Source organism: Panthera onca, chromosome B3 (genome assembly GCF_046562875.1).
Source record: "Panthera onca isolate mPanOnc1 chromosome B3, mPanOnc1 haplotype 2, whole genome shotgun sequence".
NCBI classification, from domain to species: Eukaryota; Metazoa; Chordata; class Mammalia; order Carnivora; family Felidae; genus Panthera; species Panthera onca.
In genome coordinates, this window is record NC_138344.1 from 133,695,210 (window position 1) to 133,710,826 (window position 15,617).

At 48.6% G+C, this 15,617-nt stretch overlaps 1 protein-coding gene and 1 long non-coding RNA gene across 2 annotated transcripts in view; one reads left to right on the plus strand and one right to left on the minus strand.

The window, feature by feature from the left end:
* Nucleotides 1-5,289: 5,289 nt before the first annotated feature.
* On the minus strand, nucleotides 5,290-7,912 carry LOC145715576 (uncharacterized). Its single transcript, XR_014137850.1, has 2 exons — nucleotides 6,722-7,912; nucleotides 5,290-6,620 (listed from the first exon to the last, which is right to left on the minus strand). It is a non-coding gene; the product is annotated as an uncharacterized LOC145715576 (long non-coding RNA).
* Nucleotides 5,299-15,617, plus strand: part of DGLUCY (D-glutamate cyclase) — a 42,054-nt gene continuing 31,735 nt past the window's right edge. The window contains 4 exon segments of the mRNA XM_078447906.2: nucleotides 5,299-5,405; nucleotides 6,556-6,666; nucleotides 10,673-10,826; nucleotides 12,618-12,816. Coding sequence (XP_078304032.2) covers nucleotides 6,579-6,666; nucleotides 10,673-10,826; nucleotides 12,618-12,816 — 441 coding nt within the window. The 5' untranslated portion in view covers nucleotides 5,299-5,405; nucleotides 6,556-6,578.

The window sequence follows — 15,617 nt, forward strand, 5'->3', positions numbered from 1 at the left end:
ACTTATTCTGTTCTTCCATTATCAAGCTGTAGGACTCTGGGGAAGTGATCCAGGGGACATCTACAGAAACCAGAAATGGAGTTTTGTGTTACTGTGAATTGCTCATGCTTGTGAATTAAGATCTTCCTGGTTAGACTCTGAACATCAAGGGAATGGACTTGTCTCCTCCTACTTTTTGTACCCTTCCAGGTCAGGTCCTAAACGCAATCCTGCTTACGGGGTGGGTGCTCCTGATGCTTGTTAACCAACAGGACCACGATGACACCATTATGGTGGTAAGGGAGAAAGGGCATGAATTCCAAACTCCAGTGGGTGCTTGTTGGGCTTTATCCTCCTTGACCTCCATAACCACCAATTCCCCCCCTGCAACACTTGCTTCCCTCGGCTTCTGAGCCATGGTTTCTCCTCTCCCTCCCTGGCTCCCTCATCATGGTTGCCTTTGTGCAAGTTACTTGCTCTGCCTGTGTCCTCCAACAGTGGACATTTATTGGGCATTCTCCATGCGCCAGGCACTGTTGTAGGTACTGGAGATATAGCAAGGAATAAAGAAGATCAGAACTCCTTCCGTGGAAGAACTGAAGGGAAACAGAAAGCCTTGTCTCTTATGTGTGTGTGATTTCTTGTGTCCGTTCCACAGGACCAGCCTCTGCTGCTGCCCTGAAGCGTGTTAAACACTGACTGGTCCGGCCAGGCAAACAAAGGGTTAAGGTACCGTCTCTCCTTCAAGATTTTTTCTAGAAGGAAGACTTTTTTTTTTAAGTTTATTTATTTTGAGAGAGAGAGCGCGAGCACAAGCAGAGGAGGGGCAGAGAGAGAGGGAGAGGGAGAGAATCCAAAGCAGGCTCTGCACTGACATGGGGCTTGAACTCACGAACCATGAGACCATGACCTGAGCTGAAATCAAGGGTCAGCTACTTAACTGACTGAGCCACCTGGGCACGTCCTAGGAGGGAGCCTTTCTGTACGCTCATCTCTCTCCTAGCCTCCCCTCTCATCTACCAGCCTCCTATTTTGCCTGCCCTGCGGTCCAGTCCCCCACCTGCAGCCAGAGTCTTCTTCATAAAAGGTAGGTCTTACCAAGTCACTCTACTGCCTAACACCTTCTTGATTTCCCATCGTTCTTGGATCGCCCACGAGCTGGCCACTGCCCCATCCCAGCTCCTACTCCCCTATCTCCTCCCTTACATCAAACATTCCAGCGGCACAGGAAGCTGGTTTCCTTCCCATGCCTCCCTGCTTTTGCTCATGCTGTCCCCTGACCTACAGTGCCCCCTCCCCACCTGTCTGCTAGTCTGACCCCTACTCTTCCTGTTAGACTGAGTTTCTTTTCCTCCTCCACTTGTAGTCCACGTGGCCCAGGAGTGCTCAGCACATGGTGTTATAGCTACTGAAGATAGATACAGTGGTAATTATGTGCTTAATGTCTGTCTCTGGGGATGGCAAACCCCCTGTGAGCGTGGGCTGTGGCTGTCTTATTCCCTACAGTATGTGCAGCACGCTGGGTGAGGAGCGGTAAACAGGCAACGCTTTTGTGGTGCTAACTGTGCACCCAGCCAGAAATTGTTCTAAGAATCTCACGTGTGTTAGCTCATTTAATCCTTACCACAACTCAGTGGGATACGTATTGTTATGAATCCCTGTTTACAGATGAGAAAATAGGCACAGGGAGGTGAATATGATCCCCTCCTGAGTGTAGAGGCAGGCTTGGAATCCAGACAGCCTACCCCCTAATCTGTGCTCTGTACTGCAATGCCTGTTGAATGGCAGGGATCGTGTCTAGATACTAAGTGCCTAGCAGGCACCCAGTAGGCGACAGCTGTCATTATTATCACCATGGTGTCCACACTCCCAGGCATGCATGCCTTTTATTTTTCTATTTTTTTAAGTTTATTTATTTATTTTGAGAGAGGGAGGGATGGAGGGGCAGAGACAGAGAAGGAGAGAGAATCCCAAGCAGGCTCCACTCTGTCAGCACAGAGCCCGATGCAGGGCTCAAACTCATGAACCATGAGATCACTACTGCAGCCAAAACCAAGAGTCAGATGCTTAACCGACTGACCGACCCAGGTGCCCCAGGCATACATGCCCTTTAATGGGGATAAGTTCTGCTTTACTCACCTCTGTGTGCTCAGCACATTCTACCCACATGGTAAGGACTAAATAAATATTTACCAAATGAATGAAAAAACTCATGACAGAAGTATAAGGAATGACCTAGGGTGCCTGGCTGGCTCAGTCGATCCCCGATCTCAAGGTTGAACATGCGATCCCGGATCTTAAGGTTGTGAGTTCAAGCCCCACAGTGGGTGTAGAGGTTACTTAAAAAGGATATGATCCTACCTTCCTTATATATGTTTAAATTAAATTCCAGTTTTTAAATTATGTGATACTTACATGTTGTCCTATTGAAAGTTGTAGGAAGGATAAAGAGCAGAAAATCCCTCTTCCGTCAGGGCCACCCCCTAGCACAACTCCAGAGGGCACCACTCACCTAAAATACAGTGTGGCAGCCACTGCTCCTGCTCAGGACCCCATCCACCTAATTTCCCTCTCTGCGGCCACAACTGATATCAAGCTCTTTTCCATCTTTACAGAGATAGTTTACATGCATTTGAATGGATCATGGGTGTGTTATTCAACATAGAATCCTTTACCTTACCTTGTTCATTTTATGTCTTTGGGAGATTGTTTCATACCGGGTGTATAGAGTAGCCTCATTCTTTTTAATGGTTACACAGTATCTCATTGTGCGGTATGGATGTACCCTAGTTTAGCTATGCCTCTATTTAATCAGCCCTCTATGTATTTACCCAACCTGTATTAGGTTGTTTCTACATTGTTTCTCTTACAAATAGTGCTGCCATGTGCTCCCATCATTCCACCTGGCTGTTTGAGAACATCTGGAGCATGCATTCCTAGAATTGGATTACTTGGGTAAAGCAGAGAAATGACTTTCTAATGGTGGAATTTCAGTCATCTGTGACAGGCATAGCTGAGGTATTTTTATACTGGGCTTTGGGGTGTGTCAGATCCTTCTAAGGAGTTGATGGTCTGTGGGCCCCTCTCTGGTGTATCCCAGGCTAGGGAATGATATCTGTGGGCTTGAAAGTTTGTTACTCTCTAAAGAGAAAAAAGAATTCACAGTGGAAGGGTAAGCTTCTTAGAGTCCAACTAGTGCTCAATGATTAGATCCCTTACTTAGAGTAAGGCCTTACTGGGTAATGAGACACTTGGGCCATGCAGGGCCACTCAGCAGTGAGTTCACTGGAGGTCCTGGTGGAAAGCCTGAGAAGTTCAGGGTTCAGTCCCCAAAGGAACATATGGACTCAAGAAACTCTGGTTCTGGAATCACCTTTTGGGAGAAAAGGGGAAGGTCCTTGCTATTCCTACTGAGGATGTGATTCCTATTAACACCAGAGGATGGATGGAAGGGGGGAGGGATGGATATATAGACACATAGGCATAGAAAGGTAGATATCAGTCAAGCAAGCATGAATTTAGACTTATTTGGGGGCTTAGGCTGTACCACTTAATAGTTATCAGACTTTAGGGAGCTTCTTTGATCTCCCCAAGACCCCATTCTTTGTCCATAATGGGATTAACAGTGTCTTTTTTGTGGGGCAGTGGTGAAGAACCAATGGTTGTAAACCAAAGAGGGTAAAGGGTCTGGCACAGTGCCTGGCAAACAGTGGGTTCTCATATATGGTAGGGTGGTAGCTACCATCATTTATTATATGACTGGGCACTCTGTCATTGGTGTATTGACAATTGCTAATGAGCATGTCCTTCATGCTCCATGTGGCCCCTGCCTTCAAGGGGGATGACTCTGTAGGGTAGGGGTTCTCAGCCTCCTTTCCCTCCCAACATGCACAGTGGGTAATATTCAGGTGACTGGCACACTCCCAGCATGCATTTCACAGGGCAGGATTTCAGGCTACACTTATTTAATCTCCAGGCCAGCAAAGCAACATTATTACAGGAATGACCTAGATCCACTTAAACTTATATTAAAACAATAAATAAATAAAGGAAAGGAAAGGCAATCACCCTCAGATTTTGGTCTTTTGACTACAATTTATTTGCAAACCAGCTCCCAGCTTCCACCTGCTGTCTTATAGAGTAAAAATGAGGGGCGACAGCTAACAGGTACCACTGAGGGCTCTCATTTCGGTGGGTTTGGGGTAAGTTCTATTCTCTCCTCTAGATATGAAGTGAAGGCCATTACCAGAGGAGTCTGGCCACTGTCCCCACTTGATTATGGAATGGTTCTCTCTTCGACCTTTGCTGAGTGCCTGGCTGAGGTGCTAAGATTTCTGCAGTGACCCTGGGAAAACACAGACATCCACGACCTCAGCCGGTGCCTCAGATGCTTGGCCAAGGGGTCAGGCCGGCCAGGTCCAGGAGGGCTCTCTCAGTCTAGCAGACAAGCTCAGGCTTGACCTCCCAAAGCAGCTGCTTTAATACTCAGTATCTTCAACTGGGGAATGGAATCCAACCTCACCTGACCCTCCCAGCACCCAACCCCCTCAGCCCAGCAGGACCAACTGTTCTCTCCTCTGTGTCCCCGAAGCACTTTGTTCTGTGGCTATTAAAGCACTCACTGTCAGTTTAAAACACACCTCTACCCCTTCCAGGGCAACACTTCTTATATTTTGTTTGTTAAAGTTTTTATACGATCTCAAATTTTTCATTAAAATGGCCGTGGAGTTTGCTTGGTTTTCTACCTATGAGATTGGAGTTGAAAACTGCATTGGTGGTTTGGAATCCCATTGGGTTCTTCTCTAGGTAGAAAGGGCTGTGGAAAATCTGGCTTGTCCAGAACCTTCCCTGGGGACACCACCCTTGAATCCTGCTTTCATCCATTGTGCAGTCAGTCAGCTAGCCATTCAACAAACACTGAACTACACTTTTGTGCCAGGCACTGTGCTAGACATGTAGTATATTGAGATGAAGACGACATGGGCTGTGCCTTGGAGGCCAACACAATGAGACTGTCTAGCTCTGGATGGTTGTAAATTGAAGTATAGGTGACCTACAATGTTGTAATAGTTTCAGGTGTACACACACAGATTTGACAATTCTGTACACTGCGCAGTGCTCACCAAGGTAATTGTAGTCACCATCTGTTAACCACACAAAACTACTGCAATATTATCGGCCACATTCTCTATGCTAGACTTTTCATCTCTGTCATTTCGTTCGCCTCTTCATCTATCGAACCCTAGATTCCGCTGACATGTTGAAACCTCTTTCTAGAGCATGTTAACCTTAAGAGAAAACTGCCAGCCATTTTACCAGCAAAAACGGGTTTATTTGGAAATAGCAGAGAATTGCAATCCCAGGACGTGCAAGCTGTGGCAAAACTACAGGCAAGGCCAGAGGCAAGTCCGGGGAGCAAAAGGGAGGTAGGTAGCTCCTTTCCAGAGGGAAGGGGGAAGATGGGAGAGCTGTTATAATCCGGAAGTCCATTGGAGTAAACTGGGAGTTCGAAGTGTAGTGCCTCCTGATTGGCTGAGCTGTGACCGTCATTGGCGGGGCTGTTGCCAGGAGAGGAGGAGACCTTTCCTCCTCCTGCTGGGGCAGTAAACTAGTAGCTAAAGTAGTATTGGACTTGGTAAGGTGTAGGTCTTCCTGTTGGGGCTGTGAGAGCTCCCCCTGCTGGCCTCCCTCCTACGTTTTAAACTCAACCATAACCTGAACTAAACTGGTTTCCTTTCATTTGTTTTCACAAGAAGTCAACATACAGGATTCCTTTCTGAATGCAATTTCCTGGAGCTTTGACACCATCTCTGTATTTAAAAATCTGCAGTATTTTTTATTCATCCACCAAAAATCTCTGTTAGGCACTGTACCTGGAGTAGCGGGGTGGGGTGGTGGGGCAGGGAATATAAAGAAGAAAACATAAAATCTGTTCCTTCTAGGCACCTAAATCTAAATAACAGAAGTCACACATAGACAGAAAATCTGGCCTATTCTTTCATTTGTGATTGCACGTGGCATGCAGTCGTTTGTTCAACCGAGCATAAGTATTTTTGGTGTGTGCTATGTGCTTTGGCTGTCGTAACACCGCGGGAGGCCCAAGATGTGAACCTGCTCTCTGGGTACTTGGGGTCTCCCCGGGAAAGAGAAAGGGGGTCCAGAGTCCAGTAAACATCAGGCCGAAGTCAGTGGCTCAAAGTATGCTCTGGGGGCAAGGAGACCCGGCAACCAGTCGGCGTGAGCCTACTGGGTGCTTCATAGAGGCGGAGGATTGGAACCTGTACTGAGGAATGGAAAGGTCTTCAGGAGGGAGGGAGGGAGGACATCCTGGGCCAGGGGAAGGTCATGACAAAGGTCAAGACAAAGGTCTTGAAGTGTTAGGAGTTTCTCACTAGAAACTGAGACCTGAAGGGGATGGGAATAGGGTGGGGAGAATTTGCTCCAAACAATGCCCACTCGGGCCAGGACAGGTAGGGCCGGGGGTGGGGGGGGGGGGGTGATGGATACCTGACGTCGAATCTGCCCCCTGCAAGGAAGCTGAGCTTCTCATTTGTTCCTCTTCCTTCCTTCACCCAGACTCTGGCCCGTTCAAAGACGGCATGATAACCTTCACACTTCCCTCTGCCATAAGGAGCTTGATCCTACAGAAGACACCAGACATCAGAAACATGTCCAGCGTGGCTGGGGGTAAGTAGTGATAGATGTTTAAAAAAAAAGAAAGAAAGAAAATCCCTAGAAATACCAGCGGTGCAGGGCCCAGGAATTCCTGAAACTTGTAGCTTCTGCCTGGGAGACAGGAAGTAAGAGCAGGATGATATTTGCTCGGGTCCCTAATTAATGTCCCAGCAGGTCTGGCAGTTGGGCCAGACTCAGGTGTGAACACCTTACCAGATGGCTCCGGTACCACCAGTTCTGCTTGGTCAACCCAACTCCACCGGGGGACCTGCCAATGGCCTCAGAAGATGAAAGGGGTTTTCCCTGGGGGGGGGGAAAAGCACCCCCAGATAACACTGCATTTTAATCTGGTTTTTGATTCAGACCACGTCTCCCCGTTTTGTTCCTCTCTGGGTGCACCGTCTCCCCAGTCTCTTCCAGGAGTGACACTCAAGGCTCTGAAAGGTCCTGTGAGAGAAAACAGCCGTCAAAGTTGTCACTGACACAAGTCCCAGCAAAATTTCATGATACGAAAGACTTCCGGTTACCGGAATCGCCAAAGAGAAAAACCAGTAGCATGGTTTAAAGTTCTGGAGCAAGACAGTTTTCACTGACGTATCTGGCCTCTGTGGCTATTTCTGGACCAACAGAATTCTCTATTATTGCATAACAAAGCACCCCAGACTCACCGGCTTAAGCGATATTCTGTGATGACGCTGGCCTTAGCGGGGAGTTTTTCTGCTTCACATGGTACCACGTCTGCTGGGGCTGGACCATCCATGATGGCTTCTTCCTCACATGTCTGGAGTGTCTACTGGGAGGCCCAGAGCACTTGGGGCCGGCCTAATGCTTCTCTCTTGCTAGGAAGCCTCGCCAGCAGTGGTAGCCAAACTTCTTTCCAGGGTAGCTCAAGATTCCTGGAGGAGGGGCTGTAATGCCCAAGCACGTATCAAACACCCGCTTGCGTCATACTTTCTACCGTCCCGTTGGCAAAGCAAGGCACGTGGCCTAGGACAGAGTCAACGGGGAAGGAGCCACTCAGGGCTGTGAGCCCTAGGGAGCGTGCTTTGTAGAGAGCCACCAGGGTCATAGTCTCCCCCAACCCTGTACATGACGTACCAGCAAACACCAGCTGAACCCCACTGCTCGCTAGCACCTCGGGGCTCCAAGAGAGCAGAGTGTACCAGTCTGGATGTAAGTCCCAGCTTGGCTCCTTCTGGCTGTAGCTGTGGGTAAGGTGTATGACCTCTCTAAGCTCACCTGCACCCTGAAAGTAACAGTTCAGTCCTCCCTCAGGAGCTGTCGGGAGGGGTAACTGAGCTCGTGGGGGTAAGATGTACCATCCAAGTCAGCCACTGTCATGGAATGTTCCACAAGGAAAGAAGCTCATTCTGCAGAAGAGCTGCAGCACCTCAGTTCGGGACTACGTCTTCCGGGGCTTTAGATCAGATTAGGGACATTAGAGGTGCTTTTTTTTTTTTTCCCTCTCCCATCATTAAGTTAAAAAAAAAAAAAAAAAAGAATGGACAACTTTGCTTTGAGGTAAAAGGACTCAGAAGGCTCACTTTGTTTCTCCTCACAAAGAAAAAGCTGTCATGACCTTAGATGGAGCCGGAGACCCAGGCAACACAGGAATCCGTTCAGACCCTCCCCTCACCCATCCCCCCCCCCCCAAAGCCACCACTGAGCCCTCTATTGGTGTCTTGTTACTAATGGGAACAACTGGGGACTTGGTACCATCAGCAGTGGAGATGAACAAAATGAAAACACAGTGCCCTCTGAAGTGCGTTTAATTAAAAAGGAAACAAAGAAGCTTTGTGCTCATAATACCTCTCTGATTTGCGGTATTAAAAATCCAATTTGCTCTCACAACAGGCTTTGGAGGTAAGAAAGGAGGCGGCTAGGGAAAGCCAGGCTTCTAGGCTGGCTGGATTCCCTTCCACCTCACTCCAGACTATTTTTGGAGACACGCTGGGCTTGCTTGAGACATGCAGTCAGCTTCCTTGGGCTTTCAGCAGCTGGGAGTGTCCAGCTCGTCCCCATTTTCAAAGTCTGTAGCATTGGCAGGCACCGAGGGTTTGAGGCAATGAGTTCCAGGATGTTAGAGCAGAAGCTGGTGCTAGAACTTTCCGTACGGATGGTTGCATCTGCTTGTATCCACTTCTTTCTACCATCCCTGAGGAGGAAGGTGCCGGAATGGGTGGTGGACCCATCCTACAAAGGTCTGATGCCTGCAGTCCAATGGTGACCCTAGAGGGACTCAGCGGTCCCCTGTCTCAGGCTTAAATCCTGGCTCTGCCATGCCTCAGCCATGTGAAGTCACTTCATCTCTTTGAGCCTTGTTCTCCTTACGTATAAAATATAAGTGATTACGTCTACAAATGACTTAGCACAGAGAGCTAAGGAAAATATCAGAGCTAAAGAGAAAATACTAGCAGACAGTATCGTTGTGGAAAAGAGATGCCCACATGTTGATACGGCAACCTAGCATTTAGGAGAATTGTCACCAAGATTATTTCTCCAAAAGCAGCATAATTATGTTTTTCTTTGGGATGGTGTGTTTAAAGGAAATAATCCCTTAAAAAAAAAAAACAAACCATAAGTTTTCTTGTTTGTTTTTTCCTCCAGTTACAGAATGATACCTATTTATTACATACATTTTAGAATTGAGAAAAGCACAGAAGAGAACATTAAATATCACGCAGTCCTGATACAGGAGATAACTGTGATTAACATGTAGATGTATTTCCTTCTAGTTATTTCTCTCATGAACTGTATAAAAAGGAGAATATGCCCCAAATACGGTTTTGTTATCTAGTTTTGTTCCTTTAACCGTACGTTACAAACCATCATTAAATATTCCTTCAATACCATAATTGTAAATGTCCATGCAAGAGTCCATATTCATGCCTCCAACCCCTACTTCCTGTACACCTGTGTGTTAGGTAATTAACACACAGGAATGAACTCCCAGAGTTCTCTTTGAGGCAGGTGTCATTACTGCCATCTCCTCCTTGGGAATACCAAGGCTCAGGGGCACACTGCTGGTCAGAGGCCGAATCAGGATTCAAACACAGGTTTGTTTAGCTGTCAAAGGACTTCCCACTCCAGAAGAGGGCTCCTTACCACAGGAGGTGGTGTCATGCAAGTGGGGGGTCTTCCCCCATAGCTGAAGTAAGACTACCTCCTTGGAGGGGGAGTCAAGGATTCTGTGAGCCTACTCAGTCAAGAATCTGCCCAGACAAAAGACATGAGCAGTGTCTTTCCCACAAAGGATACCCAAATGGCCAATAAAACCTATGAAAGTCACTCAACCGCATTGGTCTTCAGGGCAATGCAAATTAAAACCGCAGTGTGAGGCCACTACCCACCTGCCAGGGTGGATGGAATGGAAAAGATAGGCAACAGCAAACAGTGGAGAGGATAAGGAACAAGCAAGAACTTGCAATATAAATTGGTACAACCGCTTTGGAAACCGCTTAGCTGAACATGTATATACCCTGCAACCCTAGGGGTATGCCAGACAGAAATGCACCCCAACATGAGTGTATTAAAATGCTCATGGCAGCACCATTTATAATAACCCCAAACTGGAAGCCATTCAAATGTCCATCCACAACAGGACTGGGTAAATACATTGTGGTAATGAATATATCACACAGCAATGAGAATGAACCAGCTGTTGTCAAACACAAAGGTATGGATGGATCTCCCGGACATACGATTGAGTGACAGAAGCCAGACTCAAAAGGCTCACATTGTATGATTCCATTATATGAAGAACAGGCAAGAGTAACCCATGGTGTTAGAAGTCACGGTAGCGGCCACCTTCGAGGCTGGGGTGATTAACTATAAGGGGCATAGAGGGATTCTGGAATGTTGATAATGTTGTTTCTTGACCTGGGTGTCGGTTACGTGTTCATCAAGTTGTACACTTATGGGCATTTTTCTGTGCTGTCCTACGATAAAGAGTTAAAATTGAAAGGCTCTACCAAGAGGCAACCGACTATGCCTGTGTCCCTTCTCTCACCAAACTCAGGGCTCCGACCAGCCAGCATGGTGGTCCTGCACAGGTCCCTGGCTCCAGCCTTTGAAAAGTTCTGCCAAGCCAACAATGGCCCTCTGCCCCTACTGGGCCTGACTGAGCCAGGCAAGTGGACGTTGCCTACCCCGAACGCTGTTCTGGACACCAGGTAAAATGCTTGGGTTACCAGGGTTCAAGCTTGGGAGTGGCCACATGCAGCAGCCAGGTGTGTCTGTCAACGGGGACCTCTTTGTCCAGTCATGGGGATGCTCAGTACCTGGTACAAGGCCTCACCCATGACTCTTGCTCAGGGATGAGCTGTCCTCCCCTCCATTCCCATCCCTGTCCCTGTCCCTTGCCCTGGGAAAAATCTTGGGGATCACCAAGATAGTCCTGCCCTGGCTGCAGAAATGCCGCTGGCACCTCCCATCATCCACTTCCTCACCCAAGCCAGAAATCGGAAGCACTGGATGAAGAAGAAAGTAAAAACACTTGCATTACTGGTACCTACCCAGGGAGAGCCGTTATTAACACTGTGGGTATGTTCTCACAGACTTCGAAAATATAACATATTGAATAAATGGGCCTACTGATTCTGCTTCCTCCATAGCATCCCAACGAGCCCACCTTTCTCCCACGACCCCAGCTCAGGCTCACATCTCTTCTGCTTGCCCACCTGAGTGACTTTTCCTAAATGCTAGGTCTGATCACATGACTCCCCCATTTAAAATCTTCAGTGCCATGGAGCGCCTGAGTGGCTCAGTTGGGTAAGCATCCAACTTCGGCTCAGGTCATGATCTCATGGTTTGTGGGTTCAAGCCCTGCATCGGGCTCTGTGCTGTCAGCCCGGAGTCTAGAGCCTCCTACGGATTCTGTGTATCTTGGTCTCTCTGCCCTTTCCCTGCTCATGCTCTGTCTCTCTTCTCTCTCAAAAATAAATAAATAATTTTAAAAACATAAATAAATAAATAAATAAATAAATAAATAAACTCTTCAGTGCCTTCCCATGACTTGCACCTTGGCCTGATACCTGGTCACCTGTAGTGACCAGGCCCTGGCTCAGTGTCTCCCCTCCCCCATGACACTCCAGCCATCCCCAGCCATCTCCCCAGAGAGAAAGCTCCCCCCGAACATTCTGCTGCTACCATTTTGTGGACTCTGGGCTAGGAGAGTCCTTCAGAGACCCCACCCAGACCTGAGGTCAGCTCCTTCTGTTTTTTTTCCTAGCACCCCCTAGGCTACCATCTTGGGGACTCTTAGAGCAGATCGCACGGGGTGTCACATGTTTGATGCCTCCATGCTGTTCACATACTGTTCCCTCTGCCTAGGATGTGCTTTCCCCCTTGTTCAGCTGGTGAACTCCTATCCATCCCTCAGGATCCAGCTCCAGCACCTTCCCCTTTGTGGGGAAGAGTGAGTTCCTCCCTTCCGTGGGTCACTCCTCCACCCACACTGTTAACACTCACTGCTCTGTGTTGCAAGTATTTGTTTTCAGTGCAGTCTCACCGCCAACGTAGGATTGCATACTTCTTATGGGCTGGGCCGATGTCCTCTCTGTCACTGTTGTCCCATCACCTGGCTTGTGCTTGGCACAGAGGAATGGCTCAACAAAATAATTTTGGAGTGAATAAAGAACTGGCTTAAAACCATAATATTTTAATTCTACAGAAAAGTCTCTTTTTTTTAAAAGATTTTTTAAAGCTTATTTATTTATTTTTGAGAGAGAGCACAAGTGGGGGAAGAGCAGAGAGACAGAGAGAGAGAGAGAGAGAGAGAATCCCAAGCAGGCTCCACACTGTCAGTGCAGAGTCCGACATGGGGCTCAAACTCATGAATCTGAGCCGAAATCAAGAGTCGGAGGCCTAACCAACTGCGCCACCCAGGGACCCCAACCCCCATTCTTTTTAAAAATGCATGGTCAGGGGCCATCTTGATTCTGGAACTATGAGCTTCCCCCCAGGACAGGGTGTCCCTAGTTCCGGAAGTACGAGTTTGGTGCCCGCGGAGGCAGCCTGACCTCATTGGAGGAGTACTCAGAGCAGCTGAGGGACACGGTGACTTTCCTCCCGGAGTGCAGCTCCTCCCTGGAAGCAGCCTTGGAGAAGGTGGGGCTCCCCAGAAGAGACTCCGTAGGGCATGGTCACATGGGTGCGTACGAGGTAGGACACAATCTCCAAGGGCAGAATGACCTGAAAATGTGCATCACCTTGTATTTTCCTGTGGTGGGGAGAACATGCACTCAGGAGGTCAGAGACTAAAGTGACCTGAGCTCAGCCACTCTCTTGCTGTGCAACCCGACAAGTGGTTAACCTCTCTGAGCTTGTCCCCTCATCTGGAAAATGGAATGTCCAGCCTCTCTCGTGCCCACCTCTGGGATTGCTGTGAGCTCCCAGGGTGGCCTTGAGTGTTCAAGTCAAGCCCTTATAGACATTGTGGCAACTGTGTAAACCAAACCTGTCTGGAATTTGTCTGGCTCCTTTAACTTAGAGCATCTCAGTGAGCTTTTTGAAAATCCTCCTTGGCTCAAACTTCCTGGCATCGGGCAGAATGTGCCTGGCCAGGTAAATGGCCCCGGGGATTTGTGGCAGGGCCTTGGCCAGCCTGTTGGCTGCCGGGTTATGTTTCTGTCAGGAAAGCTGGGTTCTGTTCTTGGCCAGCGGTGGCCCCTGGGGGTCGCCTCTCCTGGGACGTGCCCGCTGCTAGGGGTCACCTCCCTGCCGTGTCTCTGAAGTTCCATTCCAGCCACTGCTTGTCAAGGCAGGAGAACCAGATTCCCTCATTCCCCTGACCCCCCTCCAGGACATCGTGTGAATCAGCCCACGTCAACGGCCAGCTGCAGGGTCCTCTGTGGAGGACTTGGACTGCAGATTTGGTCTTGGGCTTCCGGACATGTATTGAAACTTGCCTGGTTTGGGCTCCTGCCAGAGAGGCCCGAGCTGCCTCTGATGAGAAACAATTTTCATGAGTGAAGCATGTGCCTGAGCAGTTTTCTTAAAGGTAGGGAAGGGCGGAGACAGCAGTCACTGGCAGGGGCCCTGGGGCAGAGGTGGCCCCCAAACACACCGCCCTTGGCAGCGGGTACATCATGGGCAGTCTGTCATTGAGATGAGGAAACTGAGGCCTGGAGAGAGAAAAGGACCCGCCCATATCCCAAAGCCAGACCCTACCCTAGGACTCCTGGCTCCCGTTTATGAAATGTCACTAGTAGAAGTGTGACGATTAAGGGATGCTTTGCACAGCATGTTCATCACTGCCATGGTCAGTGCTCAGGGGAGCCATGGTTTTCCCATGACAGCTCACTTACCAAATAGCCTTCTGTTCAGTACGGTTGCCTCTGGCCCTTGGCTCCTGGGAGATACGGCCAGGCAGCCATCTTGGATTCAGGTGGGGCCCTGAGGGGCAGCCTCGGGGAGCGCTGCCTGTCCCCTGTGAAAGTCCCTGACGCGTGTCCCTTCCCCAGTGCTGTGATTCAGACACCGACCGGGCAGGCACGCCAAGGTTTCATCCTGCGGCCACCAGGGACTGCCAGGGAGGAAAACTTGTCCCTTCTTCCCTTCTAGGCCCTTTGGCTGGTCTAACACTTAGATCGACAGGAGGTGGATTAACAGGAGAAAACTAAATTTAATGTCATACCTACAGGAGCCCCAAACATGTGAGGCTCAAAGAAGTGACCAAAACAGATAGCTTTTACACCTTTCAGACAAAGAAACAATGAATTTGTGAAGAATTGGTAAGACAAGTTTGAGCTTGGGGTAGTAAATTCACGAGGAAGTCACAAGGTTTGTTTACATAGCCCTCTCGGCCTTGATTTCCCATCTCTGGAGATAAAGATGCCTTCTACCCTCTTGGTACAGGGAGGGTCCCTTCACGTGGGAGGATTATTTCCTGCTTTTCAGCCGGGGGGGGGGGGGGGGGAGGAGGAGGGGGGTTGCTGGAAAGGGGTGTAGAGTGTTTTTCTTACACTGGCGGTTTCTCAAGTAACTTTAATTCAAAACAATCTGTATGCCAAACTGGTGTATTTTGGGGTGGCATTTTCCCCCCTCAGTGCCAACAGCAAGCGCTTTGGGCAGCAGCCACGTCCCAGTGGATCATCATCCTGGCCACATTCTAAATCATTCATAAGCCCCACGGCAGCCACCAGAAACCGTTCAGACCACAAACACCACCACCAGTGAAAGTCACACAGGTCATTCTAAGGCAGGAGGAGGGAGGCAGGGCTCAGTGGGGCCCCCATCCCCAGTGTGGACTCACGAGGCAGAGCAGATCCCAATGCCTCCTGAGACATCCCTTGTCCTTGGAACCCTCTGCCGCTGACTGTCTTAGAGGTCTTCACCTGCGGTCCACGGACCCCTAGAGGTCTGTGGAGAAAATCCAGAGGACCCATGAAATTGGATGGGGAAAAAATTACATCTTTATTTTTATAGCCTCAGACTGAAACTGAGCATTTCCTTTGATTATGAATGCAGACAAGGAACTACAGTTGTATCAGCAGACCCTGTGATTTTGTGGCTGCCCAGAGAACTCCCAGATAGCTTCATGTCTCATGGCCATGCTGATAGCACAAAAATATCCTATATGTTGATCACTACACCAAAATTATAATGGTAGGTCTGCTGTCTTGTTCCCCAAGCTGTTAATGAAGGATACATATCGCTGCATCACATTTTTTCATAAGTTGGTAACTGCATGTGCGATATAATTGGTTGGCTTTGTAAACCTATGCGTTTCTTTTTCTGTAGTTAAAAACATTGCTTTAAGTGCTTTAAGCTACCAGAGCATCCACAGCACATACAAGGTTCTCTGTTTTAGACCAATAAATACCAGCAGGCTTTCTCATTTCTATGTCACATAAAAGTAGAAGCAACATGGGGCACCTGGGTGGCTCAGTTGGTTGGTTGAGCGTCTAACTCTTGATTTTGGCTCAGGTCATGATTTCACAGTGTTGCGGGTTCAAGCCCCC